The 24,474-nt window shown below is 45.2% G+C and overlaps 2 protein-coding genes across 9 annotated transcripts in view; both read left to right on the forward strand.

Annotated features, from left to right (window-relative positions):
• Positions 1–33: 33 nt before the first annotated feature.
• Positions 34–4,671, forward strand: LOC147154100 (D-beta-hydroxybutyrate dehydrogenase, mitochondrial-like). Of its 5 annotated transcripts, XM_086041152.1 has the most exons (6): positions 994–1,238; positions 1,430–1,487; positions 1,865–2,278; positions 2,406–2,558; positions 2,646–2,779; positions 3,927–4,671. In XM_086041152.1, exons 3-6 carry the CDS (start codon positions 1,924–1,926, stop codon positions 4,290–4,292), a joined length of 1,008 nt encoding a protein of 335 aa, XP_085897278.1. In that variant the 5' UTR covers positions 994–1,238; positions 1,430–1,487; positions 1,865–1,923; the 3' UTR covers positions 4,293–4,671. The 5 variants fall into 5 exon arrangements, with proteins under 5 accessions (XP_085897270.1, XP_085897243.1, XP_085897278.1 ...); XM_086041144.1 differs by lacking the exons at positions 994–1,238; positions 1,430–1,487 and adding an exon at positions 34–715; XM_086041117.1 differs by lacking the exons at positions 994–1,238; positions 1,430–1,487 and adding an exon at positions 748–987.
• Positions 4,672–8,091: 3,420 nt separating this feature from the next.
• Positions 8,092–24,474, forward strand: part of als2b (alsin Rho guanine nucleotide exchange factor ALS2 b) — a 28,801-nt gene continuing 12,418 nt past the window's right edge. Inside the window, exons 1-23 of one of the 4 annotated variants that reach the window (XM_086041163.1) lie at positions 8,092–8,275; positions 8,446–8,576; positions 11,648–11,793; positions 11,871–12,850; positions 13,535–13,871; positions 14,935–15,109; positions 15,200–15,296; positions 16,123–16,200; positions 16,297–16,512; positions 16,860–17,031; positions 17,107–17,296; positions 17,403–17,468; positions 18,424–18,586; positions 19,295–19,426; positions 20,513–20,641; positions 20,756–20,779; positions 21,425–21,495; positions 21,595–21,664; positions 21,761–21,933; positions 21,996–22,061; positions 22,136–22,234; positions 23,158–23,322; positions 23,410–23,521. In XM_086041163.1, coding sequence (XP_085897289.1) covers positions 8,557–8,576; positions 11,648–11,793; positions 11,871–12,850; positions 13,535–13,871; positions 14,935–15,109; positions 15,200–15,296; positions 16,123–16,200; positions 16,297–16,512; positions 16,860–17,031; positions 17,107–17,296; positions 17,403–17,468; positions 18,424–18,586; positions 19,295–19,426; positions 20,513–20,641; positions 20,756–20,779; positions 21,425–21,495; positions 21,595–21,664; positions 21,761–21,933; positions 21,996–22,061; positions 22,136–22,234; positions 23,158–23,322; positions 23,410–23,521 — 3,681 coding nt within the window. In that variant the 5' untranslated portion in view covers positions 8,092–8,275; positions 8,446–8,556. The remainder of the gene's footprint in view (positions 8,276–8,445; positions 8,577–11,647; positions 11,794–11,870; positions 12,851–13,534; positions 13,872–14,934; positions 15,110–15,199; positions 15,297–16,122; positions 16,201–16,296; positions 16,513–16,859; positions 17,032–17,106; positions 17,297–17,402; positions 17,469–18,423; positions 18,587–19,294; positions 19,427–20,512; positions 20,642–20,755; positions 20,780–21,424; positions 21,496–21,594; positions 21,665–21,760; positions 21,934–21,995; positions 22,062–22,135; positions 22,235–23,157; positions 23,323–23,409; positions 23,522–24,474) is intronic. The other 3 variants (XM_086041173.1, XM_086041182.1, XM_086041192.1) reach the window with 3 other exon arrangements.

The raw sequence follows: 24,474 nt of genomic DNA on the forward strand, positions 1-24,474 counted from the left end.
GCTCAAACTCCCCTTGCCCTGAATGATGACTCAGAGGCATGATGGAATCAAATTCAAATGACACGATACTTAAGGCTTACAGTACCTCTCTGTCCCTCTACATAAAAGCTTTTCAAAATATTTCAACATTTATCAAGTTCGGGAACCTTTGGCTTAGAACTCTTTGGAGTGAAGTCGAATCACTTGTGATCCGATAATGCAACTCAATTTTATTTCTAGAGCACATTAAATCATGAAATGCCAGCCATTTGCACTGACCACAACTGGAGTGCCTGTGTTTTGTTTTTTTCCCCCCCAAGGCCCACAGAATGTTGTTCCGAGTACTTTTACTTCAAAGAAGCCAAATGAAAGAATAGACTCTGACCTTTCAGGAGAAAGAAGCACTCCCTCAAAAAAACATACAGTACTTGCATGGCTGAAATGTAATAGTTTAACAGCAAAAATCCAATGCAGCCCCGTTTGCTTCAATAGTTTGAGCCACCTCACCTGTCCCACCTGTTCGTGAGCGGTGAGCACATTGGCTAATGTGCGCACTGATTGCAGTGCTGCCCGTAGCTCGCTCAAGTGAATTGGTAAAGTGGTCCTTGCTTTAACAAGGGTATGTGGCACATTTCTCATCTTCTACCACTCGCTACAACACATGATTATCAACAGAGGTGAAACATCCAGCGGTCCGTTTCACAAAGCAGCTTTAGCGAAAACTCCAAACTCTGAGGTGCGTGGTCTATTTGTGACTCATGAAATGTTTTGTTGTCTTGCCAGTGAGGGCTGCTCAGAGCTCTTAGCTGCCCTGCTTTGGTAAACTGGCCCCTGGTTCAGAAGGTAGAAATCGTGCCACAGGTGCTTCTCGGGAGCTCGTTGACCTGCCGCTTGAGTGGGCACACTTGTGAAGCACCTGTCGCTGAAAGCCAAACTGTTGGATGCATCAATCACCATCTGATTGTCGGTGCTTTTTTTGCTGCGTTTGTGGTGCAGTCGTGTTGCTAGGTAGGTGTTAAGTGAAGGGTTTTTTTTTTCAAGCTAGGAAATGTTACAGGTGGTCGGTCACACAGTAGACCTGCCACTCTCCTTTTTGATTGCAGCGAGAATTTCGCTCTCCTGTGAAAAACTCTTGTGTGTATTTTTTTTTCATTTTTTGTATGAGAATGGGGTGTTTTTCACAGGACAGCGACGATAAGCGCGTGCTAATATGAAAGCCTAGTGCTGCTGAAAATAAGCAGCAAACGATCCAAGTTGAGGTAAGAATGTTGTTGTCAAGTGGTCTTTTCTCGAACAATGCACGTTGGGTCAATGTGTTGGTTTACGTCTTATTCGATGTCAAATGCATTGCTTAGTTGTCTGCCTTTTAGAAGGTGGTACAGAGAGCAGGGAGTGGGCTTTATATACTGCGTTCACTTTATTTGATCATTTTATATGTCAATCTTTCTAGATTTGTATCTGTGGTCGTTGAAAAGCACACGGATGCCTCCAAATGGCACAATCAGACGGTAACAATTTTGCTGTAGTTTCTGGTCTTTTTCTCATGTATGAATTGAAACATGTTTTTACTGTGAAAGCACTCGTGCTACGAATGAGCGACATGTTTTGTTCTGGTTTTTAAGCATGAAGCGGTGAGATTGCTTTGACAATACGCCCACAACTTTGGAAAAGAAAATGGCAAAATAGGACGATGATGACGGTGATGATGATGATGATGGTGATGATGATGATGATGATGTACTTGAGAGGTGTGTTGAGTGGGGTGTTCCAGCGCGCTGGTCTGATTGGACATGCCACAGCAATTAAATGAAGTCTGGTGTCAATTGAGGCATTGAAGTCACATGCAGACCTGAACAAAATGGTGTCATCATAACTTTCACATCAGTATAAAGCAGCAGCTGCCGGGCTTGACGGCAGAGAGTGACTCACAGACGCCTGGCCGACATGAACGCCTCCTTATCCACTTACCAACTCCTGGCCATCGTCCCCATCTTGGCCGTCCTGCTCCTCGCCTTCGGGAAACTTTTTTCCCGCCGTCACTCCAGTCCCCCTAAGGATGGTCCCGGCTCGGCCGTGCTGATAACGGGCTGCGACAGCGGCTTTGGCTACGAGCTGGCTCGGTGCTTGGACCACAGGGGCTTTGTGGTCTTCGCCGGTTGTTTGTTTCCACATGGAATGGGTGCCCAGAACCTGGCCAGAGAGAGCTCCGCCAATTTGAAAATCCTCAAACTGGACGTCACCAGTGACGAGGACGTGCAGCAGGCAAAGAGGATTGTCAAGGACAATCTGCCGCATAAAGGTGAGAAGAGAAAACCGCGTTATTTCTGGTCACACGTTGGTCAAGGGAGCGCATCATCAAAGAGGTGCTCCGAGAGCGCGGCTGCTCATGATGCTTTTGAGCGAACAGAGTCTCTGCTTGTCCGCAGGCCTGTGGGCAGTGGTGAACAACGCCGGCGTCTCAGACTGGGCCGAGATCGAGTGGAGCACGATTGAAGACTTCCGCCACATGGTGGACATCAACCTCTTTGGCTGCATCAGGATCTCGGTGGCCTTCCTGCCCTTGGTGCGTGCGGCAAAAGGTACGGTGCAAACCCGGCTTTGACACGTCCCTGGCATTCTAGTCACGGCGCCCTTGGCTCATTTATTGTCGCTCCCGACTGCGGCAGGCCGGATGGTCTTTGTGTCGAGCATCTTCTCGTTCTTCAACTGCCCGAACATGGGGAGCTACAGCGTGTCCAAGCGAGGGCTGGAAGCCTTTGCTGACTGCTTACGGGTGGAAATGGACAGCTTTGGTGTGAAGGTACTTTCACGAAAACAAAACCGCAGTCAAATCATGCGACGTTGAGGGAAGAATGATGTATGTGCAAGCCATCGCATTTCCACAAAGGCTCGTCTTTGGTGCGCTAATGCTGTATAAAACCGGCGTGAATTAACATTGGTTTTCCATTTCTCTTTGCGGCGCTTTTGTGGTGAACAGGCAGTGAAAGAAGCTTCCAAAAAAAAAACAAAAACAAAAAAAAAATCTCACCAGATCCACTGTATTAATACTGAACTGAACGAGTCAAATCAGGCCAAAGATTCAAAATGCAACTTTGCAAAGAGAACGGCTACACGACCTGGCTCATTCCTCGCTTCATTAAAGGGCAAGTCGACCCCCAAAAATTCTTGGCAATAAAACTCAGGTTTCAGCTCACAACCAATCGTGGCTGGGCTTCAGAAGACAGGTGAGCTGTGATTGGTTGTTACTAGGGGTGTAACGCTTTTTGTATTCGTTCCGTACACTTCACGCTGCGGTGCACGCGGTGCTAAGACGAATACGTCTGAGAGGAAAAAAAAAAAAAAAAAAAAAAAGTCAACGCCTGAGACCAAGCGGCCGCCCCATTTGTTGTTAGAAGTAGTAGCTCAAGACAAATGGAAGAAAAAAATGGCCAGTGCAGGACAAAGCACGGAGCTAGAGGAGCCGTCTGCCCTCTACTAATCAGCCGCGTGGCGTGTAGGAACGTTTCGGTAATTGCTTACAACGTATTAGAAAATATGCAAATGAATTTGCGCCAGGAAGAGGCCAAACGCGCTGCTGCCGTCGAAGAGCAGAGGCCTCTCTGCAAGGGACAACATGACAGTCGTTTGCAGCCCAAAACAAGTGTACAAGTGTGTCACCTGTGAAAGCACATTCTCGGGGCTTCCGTGGATGTTTGAGGCAGCGTGGCTGGCGTTGTGGTTTCCGGTACTGGCGAATCATCAAAAAGGACTGACGGCAGTTTAGGAAATGGCCAACGACTGCTTTGCCACTGTAGGCGAGAAGGAAAACATGTTTTTAGGAGGCCTGACAAAACCAAACATTTGCTACCCTGCAATCACTGGCCACTCAGTGAGTTTGTCTTCATGTATGCGGCTGTCCCTTTGCGCCAAGACAAACTTTTCAACGCGAACCTTGTTTCCCCTCTCAGGTCAGCATCGTTCAGCCGGGTAACTTCGGCCAAGCCACCAACATTGTAAAGATGAAGACCCTGTCGGATATTTGGAGAAAGTTCGATGAGGAGCGCAAGCAGACCTTCAACCGCGACTACATCGAGCTGGCCATCGAGTACTTTGTCTCGGCGTGCAAGATGGGCTTCACCAACGCAGACAAGGTCATCGCTGCCATGCTGCACGCCCTGACGGCCCCCCGCCCGCGACGGAGGTACATGGTGGTCTCGGCCATGGATCGGGCGTTCTTCCAACTCTACCCTTTTCTCCCCACTGCTCTCACTGACTCTGTGTTTTCTCTTAGCTCTATATATGCTAAAAGGAAAGAAATGCTCTATGTGAAGTAGGGCAAGACTTTTTTTTTTTTTTGGATCACTGTGGTCAAATCTGTTGGGAGTGTAAGTGACATGTACTCAACTTTAGTAGCAAATCTCTTTTAAGGCTACGTCACGTAGAATTAGGCTAAGATGCGCTCGAGCGCAACTAGACATTTGTGACGCTTCGGCGAAAGGGGCTATTCATTGGCCTTTTTCACTTGGCGGGTAGGGTGGCCTAACAAAGGCCTGTGACACTCTGGATCTGATCTGTACGTTTTGTGTATTCATTTTTTCCATGCTCTTTGTTCTGTACTCCAAGCAAGTGTCTTGAAATCCATTTGACATCCTGCCCTTTGTGATGCTCTTCATTTGCGAAAGCGAATAAAATTGCTGGAACGAGTTTGATCTTTTGATGGGGTTCACGTTTGTTTTTTGTTTGTATTGAATAACACGTTTCCTGGCAAATTGGGAAAAATGACTGGCTTTGTCTGGTAATGAAGACTTCTCTCCTCCGCCGTGGCGCTCCACCACACCTCAGGAGACGCTGTTCATAAAATGGTCAGCGTGAAAACAAAACCTCCATTCATGATGTGTGAAAGCATGAGTTTTTTGGGGGGGCTGTCAGCTTTTAGTCAACAGATCTCTGTACAGCGTTTCCCAGCAGGGGTACACAAACACATTGCAAATATGTGGAAACATTTCATATTTTCCAACCTCAACGACCTGTGGCGCAGCTGCTCCAAAATCACAGCAGCCACAAATCAAGTCTCATTAGCTAAAACTCGGATGACTGATGAAAACAAAGTCAATCTGCTATAGTGAGGTCTGAATATTACTCTTGATCAGTGGTTTGTTCCCCTGTTTGAAGGGGATTTGTTCAAAGGAGTTTTATTGGTAAATGCCGTTATACATTACATAGGCAGGGTTTTCTTCATTTCGATTAGTCCTCACTTAATTTCAAGGCAACGTTCAACTTATTTTTGTTTGATTGGAGTTGAAAAGAAGACAATTCCTGAGAATTAAATGTTAAAATTCAGGAAAGGAAACAAAAATGATTTTCATTTCATGATCAGTTGTGCTACTTTATACTTCAGGAGACCCTTCAACACGTATGAGTGAAGGCGGGTATTCACGGGATGAAAAAAAGGTTCGCGGGTACATGCGCCAAAAAAAGGTCGAGAACCACTGCTCTGCGTGAAGCCGTGCCATCTGCACAGGGCCTTGAGAATCAATATCGTTGCCCCATGTCATTTGCACTGCACCACCACTGGAACAATGCAGTTCACTTGGTGAGTATGGTGGATTTCGTGTCACTGATTTTCGTCCTTTTATCAGATAAATATTGATTTTGAACCGCTATCGATGATGTACAGTCCGTCAATAGATGGTTGGCCACGTTTACTTCACACAAGGTCGTTAAGTCAGGTCAGTCCACTCCCCGCTGAAGGCCAAGGTACCAAATGCACTATACCCGTTAGACCCATGACTGCCTTTTTAGTCATCCAGACTTCTCAGGAAAAGAAATCCTGTTCCTATGTAATCATCTTAAAGGGAATGTCTGGTGATTTCCTGCCCAGGTTGCTACCCGGAATCAAGGCATCTGATCTCACCAGCTGCAGGGAATTGTAAAACATCTGCGTGTACTCATTTACAAAAGAAGCCGGAGTGCTCACTCTCAATCTTTTCCGCATTGAAGTGGTGGGAAGTGCTTTTTCACAGGGACCCCAGATTCCTGGAGACAGACCAGAAGGCTGCGGGATGAAAATGCGTTCTCAGTAAACGGCAAAACTGGTTACACAACTGCTTCATATCAAGTCTTTGTGTGGGGAGTTCCAGCAAAGAGTAAAGGGTTAATTTTATTTCACTTGATCAATAATATTGCTCAATGAATTTCCTTTTGAAAATGAGTCCATTTTACCGACGTGAGTATTTGAATTATCGGTAGTTGTCATCATTCCAACTGTAATAATTGCTTCTAAAGACAACCACAAAAAATGTAAAGTAATATATTTTCTAAAACGTTTAATGCCAAAATGTCTTTACCGTTATGTGTCCTAACATAATTTCATGATTTGCAAAATGTGTTATGAAGATGCTACAGGGTTTACAGCATTTGTCTCAAAATTGCTTACTATGCGTTTTTCAATGGCAACATGCGTTTGAGTGTGTTCAGAGTTCTTTTGTTGATGGTGTTCTTTTACAAGCGGTCCATCTTTGGCACTCCAGCTGTCTTTATACCGTTAGTGCCACGGCAAGAGCCTCATAATGTTGTCGCAATAAACCAGAGGGATCTATGATCTGACGTGCCGGGATGATTAATTTGCATTCACACAACAACAGACAGCAAAGTCATTGGTGTCATTTATGAGCTATGCATGAATTTGTGAACTTGTCATCTATTTACTGTTATTGAGACTGTATAAAGAGCTATATTGTATAAGAGACAAAAGTGCATTGGGTTTAATAAGCAATTCGGATCACTTATGCGCTTTTATCTGCAGAGTTTGAAACGTAACACATGGAAAATGTGCAGCTTGCATGGTTTCTATGAAGCTTTTTAGGTTTTGCCGTTATAGGAACTTTTGCCTTTACCGAGAGTTGTATATCGGTGGACTATACAACCATTTGCTCTGTCGCTAGGGTTACAAAAATTAACTCACTCAAAATTTTGAAATTATTGACGTTGAAGGATCTAAATCTATATGAGTGGCTTTATACTAGCCAACAGGTTAACCAAAAACCAAAATGGGAATTACACATCGCATAATCAGTTAAAAGTCTCAGTCAGCATGCCCTGATCTGAGCACGGGACCAGCTGGAGAAGATCAGCCCCATAGGCAGGGCCAGCCAGGGAGGAGACCAGCCCACATTATGTTTAGATTTTGAAGACAGTATGCAGTGAGGGCTGCATGTCAGACCGTGCCCCTTTTCTGCCCTCGGCCGTCTCGGGTGAGAAGCATTCGCGAGGATGGAAAAGCTGCCCAGATCTGATTATTGTATGATTCCTGAACTTCAGATGGAAAAGAAAACTGATGAGAAAATTCAATCGACTTGTGTGAGTCTTTATTTACATTGGATACCTTCTTGAAAGAGAAAACGAACACGCATTGAGTAAGTAGTTGTTTTGTAAATTGCTAATTGGGCTTATGGACTCGAGACCTACAAATCATTTCACCAACGAACTATGTTTGTCTGCATATCCTTCCAAACCCACAAAAGAATTAGGCCCCACTCAAGCTGTCGTATAGGGCAGTGTTAGTGTAAGTGCAACTAATGTCTGCCATCTAGTGGTGAATGATGATATTACAACTTAAAATCCACAGTTGATGCGTCACAGTTCAGCATCAACATCCGTGATATATATATATATATATATATATATATATATATATATATATATATATATATTTGTTTTTTTTCCCCCCCAATTACCCCAGTTTACCACCGGAAACTTATTTATAATTTTTAGCAGCGGTTTTCAATGAATGGATTTTGGGGGTAGGTTGAAAAACAAAAATCAAATATAAGTTTTTAAATTGTATTTTTTTTAATTAATCAAAGGGACAACATATTTGTTTCTTCGGCTTCCGTATTGGATGATAACAGCTTTGGTTACAACTGACATATCACTCTGCGTTTAATTTGCGTTCCATTGTTTTGGGGGTCAAGGTTTTAACCCTCAAAAATAATGACATAATGGTGACATTCTGTATCAATATTATGTTTAAATTTTGAAATGTAAATGGATTCAATTATTATCCCCGTTAGCGGTGGTACCGATAGTACATCTTCGGACCGCTAAGAGAGGAGTTGTCTCCGTCATACACGATCTTTGCTGTTGGCGTCGTCAACAAATGAGTCTGCCTGCCTGCTGCCTCTGTTAGCTTAGCCTAGCCTCCACGTTAGCTTTTACCTGCCACACAAACGCTCGCCGGTTCAACATAAACCATGAAGAAAAAAACGAGCTTATAAGGATCACTTTTGCGATGTGACATGGTACTCGCACGACCACCGTAAGTATGTGCTTGCGTTTTGAGTTGAATGAGTTCGCCAGTGACAGTCGGCTCCAGTTACTAGCATGATGATGATGATGATGATGATGATGATGACACCTGCCTAACGTCAGAGTGCGTGTTTGCTTTGGGAGCGCTACTGACTTGTTCCATTTTCTTCTCCCCGACAGACCGTCAACGTGTTGGACAGGTTGACGGGCAGCGAGGGAGATTTTTCTTTTCTTTTCTTTTCTTTCTTTCTTTTTTTTAATGAGACGCTCATGGAGAAATAAAGGCCACGAATGGAAAGCCAGAGGAAGGGGTAAGGAGGATTTATGTGCTGTTTGCTGGCTTGTGATCACCATGTGACCACCACCCACGGCCGCCTGCAGTATCTACACCAAAAACATCCGCATTAAAATCCTAGTTAATGTTTCTATTCTATACTGTTGGTCATCAAAGATGATTAAAAAACGCTGTAATACAATATTAATTTGACACGGGAAAATGTAATCAAACATAGCTACAAGATTGCAACTGATGTGATGCATCTAAAATTTATAGCTAATGCTAATTCTCAACTGCAGTCTCCAGTTGAGCGCTTCAGCAACATTGCAATCCAATATAAAATGTAAATTGGACTTAAATTAAAAAGGCCAAACCACACAATAGTTCATAAAATTATGAACACTATGGTGTCATACAAAACAGTCCCCAATTTTGTTTTATTGTCCCCTCTTTCATTGCACCAGCACCATACAATCAGTGACAGTGTGTGAGACCTCATTTATTTGTACAATACAAAAACATCTATATGATAACATCAACCATAATCATAGGAAGACATTGTGAGGTGAGATCGGAAAACTGAAGCCTGGTTCACACGGCAGGATTTTAAAATTGTCGGCCGACTTTGAGAGACCCCCGCACATGACGAGAAAATCACGCATATTACAGTTTTGAACATACCGTGTGTGGTGTGCAGCCACGCAGCAAGATCAACACCATGCACAAACCGATTCATTCACCGATATTTTCATGTCAGAAGAAAATCTCGCAAAACCCCTCGAGATTTAACCAGACTTTGGAGTAAACAACCATGGCGGATTTAGAGGCAGCAGGGGTGTCATCTTGACGGTGGCGCTAGTTTGTCAATTATTTTGAGTGGAAAAAAATGACACAAAAAGAAAAGACGCTTCCCCGCCGCCCCGTCTCCTTGCTTTCTGATAGGCTGCACGTCACTGTCAACCGGCTGCATGCTCGTTTGTCGTCGGGGCACACCTCACACGATGCCAAGTCGGGCCAAAACAATCCAACATGTTAAGTATCCCCGATTTGAGGTCGGAGGTCCTCCCGAGCGGCCGAGATCAGCCTGAGCACACCGCACACAGCAGATGCTGCACCGATCCGCTTGTCCATCTCCCATCCCGTCCTACCCTCACTTGCGAACAAGACCCCAAGATACTTGAACCCCTCCGCACCCCGGAGAGGGCACGCCACCCTTTTCCGACTGAGGACCATGGTCTCAGATTTGGAGGTGCTGATTTTCATTCCAACCGCTTCACACTCTGCTGCGAACCGCTAAACGTGAAAGTTTGAGATCGCGGCTTGAAGAAGCTGACAGCACTACATAATCCGCAAAAAGCAGGGATGCAATACTGAGGGCACCAAACCGGACCCCCTCGACACCTCGGCTGCGCCTACATATTCTGTCCATAAAAGTTCTGAACAGAATCGGTGACAAGGGGCAGCCTTGGCGGAGTCTAATCCTCACTGAAAACGAATCCGATTTACTGCCGGCAATGCGGACCAAACTCTGACATTGGTGGTACAGAGACCGGACAGCACTTTATAAGGGGGCTCGGTACCCTGTACTCCCGAAGCACCCCCCCACAGAACTCCCCGAGGGACACGGTCGAACGCCTTCTCTAAGTCCACAAAACACTTGTAGACTGGTCGGGCGAACTCCCGTGCACCCTCGAGGACCCTGCTGAGGGTGTAGAGCTGGTCCAGTGTTCCACGGCCGGGACGAAAACCACATCGCTCCTCCTGAATCCGAGATTTGACCTCCCGACGGGCCCTCCTCTCCAGCGCCCCTGAATAGACCTTACCAGGGAGGCTGAGGAGTGTGATTCCTCGCAGTAATGCACTCCTGGCCTAAATGGGTTAAGGTAGACTTTCAGATATTTGTGTTGAAAAAAACGACTGGTAAAAGTAGAAGTACTGGTTCAACTCCAGTACATATAAGTAAACAAAAGTGCAGACTGTGAAATGTTCTTAAGGACCAAAGTCAAAAAGAATATTTTCTGTCACTCAGTAATATACAATTCCCATATTGGTAATTTGACACAAGGAACAACAAAAACCAACTCGCAAAATCTTTTCACAATTTTATTAAATTACGTTGCACTCTGATTAGAAGAGGAAAAACATCATATTGCGTATTGTTGTTTAAGAGCTAGTTAGTGTCTGCTTCAACTTTTGATGTTATCAATACAATTGTGTTCCCTTCCCATAGTTCTGCTGATGTTGTGAACTGGGTAACAAAATACCCAAAGATCTACAACATCTCAATTGGCTTAACCTCTTTTTTTTTTTTTTTTTTGAATACATCTTGTCCTCACCTGTGGCGGTGGAAAAAAACAAGCTTATTTTGACAAAATTAGGAGTAGAAATGATGTATGGACTAAATTTAAAAAATTGTCCAAAACAATACCAAAGTAAATTGTAGATACCTTAAAATTCTTCTCAACTCCACCTAACTTAATTTGTAGGACTTTAAAAGACAAACATTACTGCATAGATGAGTGCAAAGTATTTTTTGTTATTTCCCACTGCTGGCCGAAACTTGAAATTCAGTGCTAGTGTTGCATAGCAATAACAGTGCAGACAGAGTAAGCCGTTCGTAACCTCCAAATGACGTGCGTCAGGGCGGCAATTTCCAAGAGTCGGCACCGGGAAAAAAACGCAACAACTTTGAATCATTGTTTTCAATTCCAGCTAGCCGTCAATCTGATTGTGACGCGTCTGTGAACACTCTGTTCTTTCATTGAAGAACAAAAACATGCACCCGCTGTCAAAAAAGTAGCAATAGCTTCCCACTGATAAATGAAAAGAACCCCCTTGCCTATAAAGCAGTCTTTATCGAATCATACGTGTGTTACAAGAAATCAGGATTTTGTTGAGAAGTCTTTTCCTCATATCCTGTTCAGAGCCAACCGGCAGTTTTGCAAATGCCTTGTTTATTCTGGTTAACACCAATTCCTCTTAATTCCCATGGAAAGTTTCCATCTTTGAAAATACATGGAATTTTGCAACCCTGCTCCTAAAATCTGTTAGTTACACAATGATGTGAACTGAGCGATTACTAGCGTATGCTCCTGGATCTCGCAGCTCTGGAGATGATGGAGGTGGAGGGCGAGGCCTGCTCCATATCTGGAAGGGCTACTCTTACTGCGTGGCCCCCGAGAAACTGCTCCTCCCCCAGTCTGTTCTCCAGGTCGCTCTGGGTAGAAATCATGGAGTTTTGCTGGCGGAAGGTAAGCAGTGTGCGGTTTGCGGCGTTCGAAACGCATGTGCTGCCTGTTTATTTAAAGTTCTTGTTGTGCACAATCAGGCGGTCAGGTGTTCACTTTCGGACACTGTCCGTGGAAGCAGAGTCAAGTGGCAGAGTTTGCGGCGCCCGCTTTGGAGAGCGCACTCAGCGGGCAACGGGTTGTCGCTGTGGCTGCCGGAAGCTTCCACAGCGGGGCGGTGACAGAGGACGGCGGCGTCCACATGTGGGGCGACAACGCTGCCGGACAGTGTGGTTTGTCGGGCCTCAGTTCCGTCCCCAACCCGACGCCGATCGCTCTGGCCGACTCTGACTGTGGCTCCTTGCCGACGGTAGCTGTACTGGAGCTCGCCTGTGGCGACCGGCACACTTTGGCACTCTCGGCGCAGCAGGAAGCGTGGGCTTGGGGCAGCGGTTGCCAGCTGGGCCTCGCTGCCGCAGCTTTTCCTGTCTGCAAACCGCAAAAGGTGGAGCTCCTCGCGGGCAGGTTTGTACTTCAAGTGGCCTGCGGGGCAAAGCACAGCCTGGCTCTGGTGCGCTGCCTGGGCCCCCAGGACATCCGACGGCCCCCCGCGGACAAATGCGGGCAGTGTAAGCAGCTGCTCTACACCATGACGGACAAAGAGGATCACGTCATCATCTCCGACAGTCACTACTGCCTCCCTTGCTTCGAGCGGCCTCAGGAGGAGGAGAGGCTCAAAACACCTTCTGCGAATCCTGTGCTTAAAATGTCTCCATCAGAGCCTGCCCTTTCTTCCAAAACGTCTACATCGCCCCCTCCAGTGGTGTCTCCGGCACCGGTCAGCAACAGTGACCCCTCTCAATTACAAAGTGTGGAGAATCAAGCGGCATCTCTGGCTGAGGAGGAAATGCCCGCTTCAGACTTTGACCTCTCCGGGACCAAGTCTAGTGGGGCCCCGTGTGCCAAATCGTCACCTTATCCGGATGAGCAAGCGGTCAAAGAGTACCTGAAGAAGCTCTCTGATAGCACTCAGGCTGAAAAAACACCCAAGGTGACAATTGGAGGACTGCACACCCTGCTGGTAAGTGTTGCTATTAGAAAAACACACATTTCAGGTTAGCGATCGGTCCATTTTGTAAACCGCTGATCCTATTCAGGCTTGTGGGGAGGTGGAGCCCCCGATGCCAGCTCACTCTGGGCGAAAGGCAGGTTACACCCTGGACTGGTAACCAGTCGCTCAGGGGCGTGCTTAATCAAGCATTCAGTTCTATTTGGAAAAAAAAAACCCAACAACTTCTTTGTGTCTTTCGGTGTGCCGTTTGCATGCTCTCCCCATGCTTGCGTGACTTTACTCCCTTGGCTCGTTCCATGCCAGATCAACCATAAGAAAAACGCGAAAAAGGTGTTTTTGGAAGGGGAATTCAACAACGATTCCAAATCTGCAATCGTTGTGACGATCCGTGCGTATTTTAGTAACTTGGCCTTTCGACCTATAATTTGACCTTGAAATTGACCTTGTGGATCACGTGACCTTGACTAAAGTTTTCATGAAATGTAATCTCTTGTAGATTTGTAATCCTTGTTGAATTCCCTTTTCAGAAATACCTGTTGTTTTTTTTCAAGATTGACCCAGTAGTTGTTGAGAGGATTCCAACGATTATACAAAATGATTTTATTTGTAGAAAGTGAAGGAATGAATACGGTATCGTCCGGGTTGTCCGACAGACATTCCTGCTTTGTCTTGTCTGTCTTTTGTTTGTGTTAGCCCTCAGCAGCCGGACTCATCAGCGCCTCCTCCAGCAATCCCCTCAACAACCTGGTGGCCTCATGCGCTTCGGCCGTCGGCGAAAGGGTTGCCTCCACCTATGAGGCGTTGTCCCTCAAAAAAATGATGAACTTGTATCTTCCCGCTGGAGCACTGAGGTCAGGCGGGTCAGTCAGACAAACGGCGGCCGGTCCCGAAGCGGGTGAGAACACCCCCGAGCGTGTCCGAGAGGAAGACTCTGTGCAGGCCAAGAAGAGTTCCAGCACTGGCGACATCCACGAGGGGGAGGCGGAACGCCTGCATCGTCGCCTGTCGCTCCCGGGACTCCTCTCACAGGGTAGATACGCTGTTCACCTCTTATCCTCCTCCTATGGGCTGCTGCGGTGTAAGTACGCCTCGTGCCCATGCATGTTGGCGTCAAGTGCATGCTTTTGTCCCACTTCATTGTGTTGTTGGTGTCACCTCGCATCCATTCAACGGCCACTACATGTACATTCTTTTCTTTCTTATACTCACATTGTGGTTCACACCTTGCTTTTTTTTCACCCGTTCAGTATGGTTCATATTTTACTCCATTTCCATTCTAAAGAGTCTCAAAATATATGAAGGGTTCGGGTTAGGGTAGGGCTTTTCTATCATTGGGGTGCCAGTTGTACTTCTGGAGACAGACAGAGAGAAAATGGTGAACAGAGCAAAAACAACAGAGAACAAGAACAGCAATCTTAGCCTCATTCCAAAATCCAATACATTATTTTCCCTTTTTTAATGTTTCCAAATGTGTGAAAAATCAAAAACTAAGACATCCAATGCACATAGGGCCTTTGCGCAATACTTTGTTGATGAACCTTTGGCAGTAATTACACTTTGGAGCCTTTTTGAAAATGATGCCAGACGCTTGGCACGCCCCGACAGTATCTTTTCGTAGGTTTGCCCATTCCTCTTTGCAGCACCTCTTACGCGTCATCAGGTCGAATGGGGAGCGTCGGGGCACTGACCTTTTCAGATGTGTCCAGAGATGTTCGATCGGATTCAAGTCTGGGCTCTGGCTGGGCCATTCCAAGACATTGACAGAGTTGTCCTGAAGCGACGCCTTCGTTGTCTTGGCTGTGCTTACTTTTGTTGTCCTGTTGCAAGATACAGTAAATCTTCACCCCGGTTTGAGGCCCTGAGCACTCTGGAGCAGGTTGTCGTCCAGGATGTCTCCGTGCGCTGCTTTATTTATCTTTCCCTCAATCCTGACTTGTCTCAAAGTTCCTTCCACTGAAAAATATCCCCACAGCTTGGAATTGGTCGGGTGATGAGCGGCTGCTTTTCCTGCCATCCCTATGCGAAATCACCTTGAAAGAGTGCATGACGTTGGAAATGACGCTCGTTTTTGTTTTGCTTCCGCTCACCTGCAGTGTCCCCACGGCTGCTACGTAAGGCTGGCCGTTGTAAGCTGGGCGCCGAGGCCCTCGCGTCATGGGGCGTGGCGGCCCCAGAGGATCAAGAGGTGCTGCCCTCCCTGCAAACCGAAGTGTGGAGCTGGGGCCACGGCCAACACGGTCAGCTCGGCCACGGGGACAACTTGGACAGGTTGGGAATGCCGCCGTCGAGCACGCTGAGCTTTTTTTTTTGTTCATGTGAGCACACTGCTGCGTAACGCCAAAAGTGTGATGTTTGCAGATTGCAGCCACTCTGCATCAAAAGTCTCAATTGTAAGGAGGTGGTGCGAGTGGCGGCCGGCTCTCATCATTCCCTCGCTCTGACTGCCCAGTCGCAGGTCAGTCAACAGCCGTCACGGGACTGTGTACAGGACATTTCGCAATGTTGGTAAACAAGGTCCCAGCCAGGCAGGCACAAAGCCTCGCGCTGAACCAAATGTGTTGTTTGGGGGTGCGCCACCAGGTAGACTACGGAAGGTTCAGGTTGTTTTCTATTTCCTTGAAAATAAATCAATCCAGCCTAAATATATAGTCACAGTCATGTATAAAATGGCCGATTTGTCCCTGATAGATTTACAGCACACATCATAGCCTTCGGTGTTAGTAAACAAGGAAATCTAATATCACCATCGACCATCGACAGACAAAAAGTATTACGTCAAACGACGAGAGCCAATCGGTGGTAGGCTACGCTCATTTAAGGATGTTGGTAGGACACACTTGATCAAGCTTAATGCAAGGGCAGTTCCGATCAGAGTTTTATGCTGCCGATTCCGATCACATGGATTAGCCGCATGTTTTTCAATTTTAGAGCGGCTCACTAACCACTATTTTAATCCTTTTTTTTTTTTTATTCCTTGATGAAATCAGATAAAAGACATGCAATCCAAATGGCCATCCCTTTGTTCTACAAAAACAGGACGGTATTTCAAACAGTGTTGTTAATGTTCCTACCATCCTTTTAAGTGACACATTGGGACCACGCTGTTGCAGGAGGCTAAAAATCATTATTCAAGCCATTCAGTCTGTTTTGTCAATCACTTTGGATTGGTCATATGACTAAAGGTTTGTTTACTAGTGGTCCCATCAGCTTCCAACACAAGGAAGAGTATCCAGGTGAAATGTCCTATATCGCAACTTGCTTTGTCTCTGTGTGTCTTCAAGTTGTTGTCATGGGGAAGTAATAGCCACGGTCAGCTGGGCCACATGGAGTCCCCCAGCACAGTCCCTCGCCTCGCCAAGGTGCAGTAGCCACTTTTGATTTCGAATCCATATCTCGGTATACTGTAGCTTGCCGTCCGGGTGTCACCACGCACACACGTTTGTCTCCTGCCACAGCTGTCAGAGGGCATCCGGGTGTGGGATGTGAGCGCCGGAGAGCGTCACACGCTACTGCTTGCTGATGGGGACTGCATCCAGCCCATCATTTACTACAGTGGAGAGCAGGTGAAAGAAGGCGCCCGCGAGTGCACGAAAGAGGAGGACGGAGAGAAGAAGAAGGAGTCGCCTGAGGGCTACACACAGCAACCTGTGCTGCTTCCCTTCTGCATGAATGTAAGAACAAAATGTTTGCTCCTTTAAATCACTTCTTAAAACTCGGACTGGATTTTTTTTATTTTATTTTTTTCCCTGTCGACATCTCCTTTTCTTTTCTTCTTTTTTACTGACCTACATCAATCAGCCCCCCTGGTCCGGTGCATGTGGTGTTCTTTTACTACTTGGGTTCCCAACGGGTTTGAAATGATGGGTCCAATGGAAGTTGCTATTGTTTCTTTGGGTCTTTATACTTGTGATGGTAAACATTTATGCTCTCCTGTTTTGTTTCAGCACTTTATTTTAAAGGTGCTATAGAGTTGAGGTTATCTAGTGAGCACATGGGTTGTACCGCTTGTGTTTCCCAGTTAGGATTTGTGAGCAGCGTTTTTGCTGGCGGCCAGCAGTGCGTGGCACTCTCAGACAAGAATGTGATGGGCTTCATCGCCAGCCTCCATGAGCTGGCATCCATTGAGAGGAAATTCTACTGCAAACTGTGTAGCATCAGGACACAGGTCTTAAGCCCCTTGCTGGGTCTTGGTAAGAGTGACGCGTGCAAAAAAAACCTGCTCATCTCATCTCATGGTTAATAAATTGTGTGTATTTATTTTGTAGAATCTTTGAGTGCCTACCTTGGCCCGGTGACCTTTAAGCTCATGCAGACGCTTGCCAGTCAGTTTGGGCACTTGTGTCACCTGACCGGGCAGCATGCGGTCAGTCTCACCGCCAACCTTCGGCGCAGCCGCAATATTAAAAGTCTGTTTATCCTCGACCACGCCCGAATCTTCTTGGACTCCTACAATGAGTATGTGTCCATAATCAATAACTGACCATTTCGAGTCTTGATCAGGACTGTGATTGATGTACAACATAATAATAATAATGGTGATTTTATGCTCACGTCTTTGAAGATACAGCAGCACGATGGACGACTTCCAGGTGATGGGAGGCTACCTGACCCTTACTAAACCCTCGCTGTGAGTACATTGCCATAATGGAACCTTTAAATGAATATGTCCAAATGTGACGGATGCTTCTGACGTAATACAGCCTGTCCCAAAAATATGATGTCATTTTGTCGTTTAATAATAGTGTCAGTTTTCGCTTGAACGAGCGCATAAACCATCAAAGTGGAGTGAGATGAGCAGCAGGGAAGGTCACTGCAAAAGGAAAAAGCAAAAGGCAGTGCAAAGGCATGCATTATCATTAAAAAGAAGCATTATTAAATAAACAAATGAGAAAAGTTATTTAAAAAAGGGCTTTAGGGTATTACAGTATCTAATTTTAAACACGAGGTTTATTTTTTTCAGTGTTTCTTTTTTCATGGTGCAGAATGATATCAATGAAAACACCTTCATTGGGCGTGTTACGTAATTTGCGCAATGACGCTCAAATAGAATGTAGAGCGTGCATTTCCATTAAAACATGGAAATCAGATTTAGACAGTCGAAAAGGAAAAGGTCTGTTGAGTCACAAACGGTGGTGCGCTTGAAGAATTGTGAGTGCACAAGTGAAAATGCTTGTAAAGTGTTTTTTGTGTTGTTGGAATTGTGATAAGACTATTAGTTTTGGCTTTTCAACTCAAAGCCTATTTGATTTCAATTTTCCTGGCAACTGGAATTACCGCTCGTTTCAATGTCTGTATTTTTGGGGGGTTTGTACAATATTTCAGCAAAGAAGGAAAGAATCACAGGATGATGAATCTTAAGACATTTCAGGGATTCGTTAGAATGCTGGTCAAAGTCCCCAAAAAATTGACATGCTTTTATTTTTTTACCTAGAAATTAAAAACCACACCATGGTAATTCCGCGTTAAGTGGAATAGATACTAACTTTCTCGAAGTCTGTAAAACAGCATTTGACAGGAGCGAGCGTGTGATTCATGACTAATTTGTTGAATTTCTATCAACAAGCTATCCTTTTTTTCTGAAGAGATCTTTTTGGGAAGAGCCCTGAGCTCCTCCAGAGGTTGGCGGAGTGCAGTGAGGGGAACCTCGCCATGGTGGACCTGCTGCTAGCGCTCTTCTGCCTCCCAATGCTTCATCTCCAGGAGTATGGACGACTGCTGCTCAAACTGTCTACGTGCTTTGAAGTAGTAGGTCAAATGCTCGGACCACTTCACGCTCTCAAACTCACTCGACTGTCGTGCGCTACTTCTCATGACTGTGTCACAACGTCACAGATGTAACAATCACAGCCAATCAAAACTACACAAAAACATTTTTCTGGGTGCTAGCTGTAACCTGCACTTTTAAACACTTGTCGTCGTTGTGCAAAGCGAAAGTGGCACTGCTGCCGTCGTTGCCGCTTCTTCATCGCTTCCTCCCCCTTTTAAAAACAAAGAAGCAGCGCGGTCGCCAGAGGCAATCATGCCTTAACTTTCTCTTTGCCCAATAACAACAACAAGGTCCTTTGCATAAGATGCAACGCGGGATTCGAGTTAAGGTAAGCTGTTTTAAGACAAAACTAACAAACACTTTCACACTTGATCAGCCGATGCGTTGTCGTCCTTGCCGGGAGGCAGAGCGCACTCTGCTCGCAACTTGTCAACACAGCTGTTGTACTGTACCCTCCTGTTATCCGGCATGACTCAGACTAAATGGACGGCACATTTGAATAACGTTATGAGTTTCCGAAAATAACGTTGTTTTGTCGTCATTGTCGTGCTGCGATGGTCAACTTCATTCACGTTTGAGCGAGTCATGGGGGGTGGACCTCAGCAAACCGTTGCCCTGTAAACAGACTTTGATCCCTCTCGATGAAACGTGTGTTTCTGTTTTCCATGCGGTGCTTGCTTTCTCAGTCCTCGGACGAATACCAACGACTGCAGGAGAGCTGCTCCAAGTTTGAAGCTTTGGATCTTCTGCTGAAGAAGAAGAGGAAGGAAGCGGAATACACCTTTCTCTTCTGGAAAGGCTTCCCTGGAAAGATGACGGTAAACGAGCCTGTTTCTTGACCAAAAGTCTACATCGCTGCGCACGCACACACAGGCGTCGGGCTATTCTTATCCCGCTGACTGGCTGATCATCTGTCACTCACTTGTCACAAAGAGAATCTTGTATATAGGCCAATAATTCTCCTAGTGTGGTTCACAGGCTGCCTCTTGTGGTATGTGGAAAAAAAAATCTGAATTGAAGGGGAAAATGAAGTCATACGTTCAACGCCCCCGTTTTTGCCTCTTGCCGTGGACTTTAAATGACATCAGAGTGCCTAAGGGCTCCGGTAACAATCATGGCTCACCTGTTTTATGGCTTTGGTCACGGGATGTTCGAAAGCTGAGCCCTTGGGCACTGCGATGTCATTTTCAGCCCAAAGGTAGTGGCAGAACAAAATGGCCGCCCCCCCTGAAATGGATAAAACAGTTGAATTGACATATCGCAATCTGAATGCCGTGTCTAGACTAGTGAGGCCGCACAGAACGTATTATTGCAAAGAATATTAGTGACTTGACCACACCTCTAAATCTTCGAGCCCTGTTTTTTAAGTCCAGTCCAGTACATTTGTGAAATGAGTTGTATTTAACTTTAAAGTATAATGCATTTATACTTAATCTTTTACGACAGTTTGTTTTCAGTCGTTTATTTTGGGCACAATTATTATTGAACTTTTACGTGCAGTACATTTTAATTGAATCATTATTTAAGTCGAGTGTTCTTAATTTCCTGTTTGTCAAAATGCTAATGTTAATGTTCAACCTGTGCGTAGTGTTACAATGGCCTACACTAATATTAACCATACTTTTGAGGACTTAAACCTCTCCCTCACTTCATTTGCGATAAACGCTCGTGCCTACTACGCTACAGCTTTTAAATGTTGATTATTTTATTGGTACATGGAGAGCTAAGTCTTTTTTCAAGGTGGTACCTGATGTAAAATGTTTGAGAACCGCTGACATAGACAAACCATTCACAGCCAAGGACAGTTTGAAGGCTTCAGTGACCCTAACGTACATACAGTACATGGCTTTGGCCTAAGCTTTTCTTCCCCATCCCCCACCCCCCCCCCAATTTGTTATTGTTAGGACTCTCTACGAAAGGCTCACCGCCGCCTCATCTGCGAGAGTAGCAACAAAGCGCTGACGTTGCAGAATGCTGGACGCTTCTCTGTCAACTGGTTCATCCTTTTTAATGATGCTCTTGTCCATGCACAGGTCAGCTCCGCACAAACAAACAAACAAACAAACGCACGTGTGCACTCTTTCACGTAATGTAACCTGGTGTGTTTTCAAGCATTTGTGTGTGCTTGCTTGCCCTCATGCTCTCAGGGCATGGCGCCTTGTAAAAACCTCGTAAGTATGAAGCTCTGCGTGTGTGTGATTGTGTGTGAACACTGTGGATGGAAAAAAAAAATGGGGATTTTTTTTTTTACCTTGCCTGGGAATTGGTGAATGTTTAAAAGAAGCACTATCATAATAAATAGCGTGCGTTGTTTCTCGCCGACTCTTTCCCAAGAACTGTCAAAGGATTCTCAACTTAGGTCCTCAAGGAAAACCAAAGACAACTGAGAACAGGCAAAGCAATGTTTGTGTGATGCACAGCCTGTTTAGTCACTTGACAAAATCAAACTCAGATAACCTGTAGTTGACGTCAACAGTTTCAAGCTTTTATTTGTTTACCGAAAAGGGATTAGCGGGTCACCTCTCTGGCCAAGCATGTTTTCTTTTTTTTTTTTTTTTTTTTTTTAAAAAAGGCTTTTTGTAAAAGCCGCTCTTATGGATGGCTTTTTTTTTTATTTTTATTTTTTTTAGTATGGCGTGAGTCTGTCTTGTGCACATCCCCTTCCCCTCTCTGCCTATTGTCATTTCCTCCCTCCCTCACCTTGCCGTCATTGTTCAGCATAAAAGCTCTGCAGTCATCCGAACCTGTACAAAGTTGAAAAAAGGAGCATGTGGCGCTCATCATCTGACTGACCTTCATTTCCTCCTACCACGCAGTTCTCCACCCATCATGTCTTCCCCTTGGCCACGCTGTGGGTGGAGCCTATTCCAGAGGACAACACTGGCCTGTGAGTGACTTCTTTTGACATGTAGATTTACGATCCAATATGTTTTTTTATTACGCCGACTGAATTGATACTTTGCCTTGTTTCATTGTCTTCTTTGAGGAGTTACGGGCTGAAACTGATCACACCAGAAGAGATGTTCACCCTGTTAGCCAGCTCGGCCATGGAGAAGGTAGATGAAATGAATGATTAGAACGGTGGATGTGATGAGATGATGATGCAGATGAAGACTTGGTGGAAGTCCTCATTTCCAGTGCTCAATTGACAGGCGAAGTGGATCCGCTGCATTAACCAAGCAGTGTCTCAGGCCCTCAGCTTAGGTGAGGGACAAACGTTTGAGCCTCCCATTTGTAGGAGCGCCACCTACACGTTTTACAAGGACGGGCGGCTCAAAGAGGCCACGTATGAAGGCCGATGGCTGGCCGGAAAGCCCCACGGAAGGTATGACTTGTTGACTACCCCCCGCCGCCAAGATTCTTGCTAGACACTGTTGCTCTTTTCAGAGGTGTGATCAAATGGCCTGATGGGAGGATTTACACTGGCTCGTTTAAGAATGGGCAGGAGGATGGGTGAGTTTGAGCCAATATGATGATCACGGATGAGAGGTCACATCCTGTCCTCAACATATTTTTTGTTTGTTTAGTTTTGGTGAATTTGTGGCTCCAAATAAGATCCTGAACAAAAACGATCACTATCAAGGTCATTGGAAGGACGGCAAAATGCATGGTGTGGGCACATACAGGTGGGCGTGTTCTGCTTTTGAAAAGCTTTGACAGCATTTCTGAGTGATGTTTCTTGTATTTGGAGCTCAATAAGGGAACCAGCATATTTGAGCCTAAATTAGATGCGAACTTCCAATACGCCGAGGCCGAGTGCAGTGAAATCACAGTCCAACACCCAAATACAAAATGAAAACGCCCAGCAAGACCGCAGCTCCTGACATCACTGACTAGGCCACACCCCTTTTAAACACACAACACACTAATGTACTGCAGTGTGGGTTTTTTGGAGTATCGTCTTAATTACGCGTTATAACACCAGTTTATTTTTATAGTTTACCATACAGTGCTAGTTTTCTTTTTTTTAAAATACAAGAAAGGCATCGTGGTGTTTTGATGGGGTCTGGAGCTGGCATTCTAACTGATTTCAATGGGAACAGTTGATTTGATATACAAGTAAATTGAGTTATGAGCTTACTCGTGGAACTAATTCTACTCATAAGTCAATGAACCACTGGAAAGTAAATACATAAGTTCAATAAATAATAATAAATACATTGACCATTGCCTTCTCACTTATGGCCTGATCAATGTGTATTTTTTTTTAGGCAGATTCCGGTAGTAGGCAGAATAACATTCCGATAACTGATTAATCGGGCATTAATTAAAAAATATCCAATGACTTTTTGACACTTTACTGCTTTACATTACTTTGCCCTTTAGTGTTCGTTTAACTTTACAACAGAGAAAAGTCGGCTAATTCTTTTTTATGGTTTTGGTTGATGGGAGGGTTGTTTGTGTGTGTGGGAGAGGTTTGCGGGGGTGTAAGTAATTATCTTTGTCTTATAATGTGTTGAAAAAAAGGAATCGCCCAAGCAAGTTTTGCAGATTTAAAAAGAGCTAGTATCGGCCTATTAATTGAGCAGGCCCTATTTTCTATTCTCAGGTATGCCAGCGCCGAGGTCTACGATGGATCCTACCAGGAGGGCCTGCGGCACGGCCATGGGATGCTGCGCAGCGGCAAGCTCAACACGTCCTCGCCCAGCGTATTCATTGGCCAGTGGCTACACGACAAGAAGACTGGCTACGGCGTCTTTGACGACATCACCAAGTACGTTGCGCCGTCCGTCGGAGCGTGCCGGAGTTTCCTGTCGACATTCACAGCGACAGCTTTGTGTGTGTGCGTTTGCTCTGTCAGAGGCGAGAAGTACATTGGCATGTGGCAGGACAACATGCGGCAAGGCACCGGGGTCGTAGTCACGCAGTTCGGTCTTTACTACGAAGGATCCTTCAAAGACAATAAGATGATGGTAGGAGAAAAGATGATGAGAAAACATACGTTTTCCATGCAGTGAAAATGTGTCTAATGTTTCACATGTCCACTCAGAAACGACTCCTAATAGAAATAATAATACTACACACTATAAATACGTACTTTGTTTGGGCGGGTGGGATGTGTGGCACCGGGGACAAAGTGGGGTGGCTGGGGACTATTGCGAGAATATTCATATTTGTGCGACTAAAACTGGAGAATTTGCTCTTGTTGAAAAGAATGTTGCCTTATTGAACTCAGTTACCAAGGTGTCAACTTGTGCTTGATAACAGTAGTAGCCAGATGATTCACTGCCCGATGACATCACCTAAAGCTGAAGTCAAGACAAACATTTTCTTTGCAAGAATATGCTCGTGTGCGCCCCACTAATCTAAACACAGTATTCCGATCAGCATTTTGACATAGGACTTAAGCATAATAATGCGCCCGATTTTATCCATCTCAGAGTCAGGGGGCTGCCATTTCGTCCTGCACTGCCACTTGCTGTCGAGTGAAATTGACGTCATTGTGCCCACAGGTTCCTCTTGCAAACATCACGTGACCAAACCCAGAAAACAGGCGAGCTGTGACGTTCACAGCAGGTGGCAGTAGGGTTGTGCAATTCATGGAAATTCAATTACAATTACGATTCTTACAACTCCACGATTCCAAAATTGGCATAATCGTAAAAAACGATTCTTAACATGTATTTATATCCAGCACTGTTTGTTAACACACAAGAAGATCATACTTGAATTTATACATTTGCACCTTTTATTTTGTAATAACTAATTTTATAAATTTTGTTTGAAACTTGCATAATTATATTTGAAAGAAATGTGTTTTTTTTTTACATTTAAACATTTTGTTGTTTTGTACCAAAAAAGAAATGATCGTTTGAATAATCGTGATTTCAATGACAGTGGTACCTCTACTTACGAACGTATCGTC

This window comes from Filicampus tigris, chromosome 1 (assembly GCF_054856515.1).
Source record: "Filicampus tigris isolate MCC_2025a chromosome 1, RoL_Ftig_1.0, whole genome shotgun sequence".
NCBI lineage: Eukaryota > Metazoa > Chordata > Actinopteri > Syngnathiformes > Syngnathidae > Filicampus > Filicampus tigris.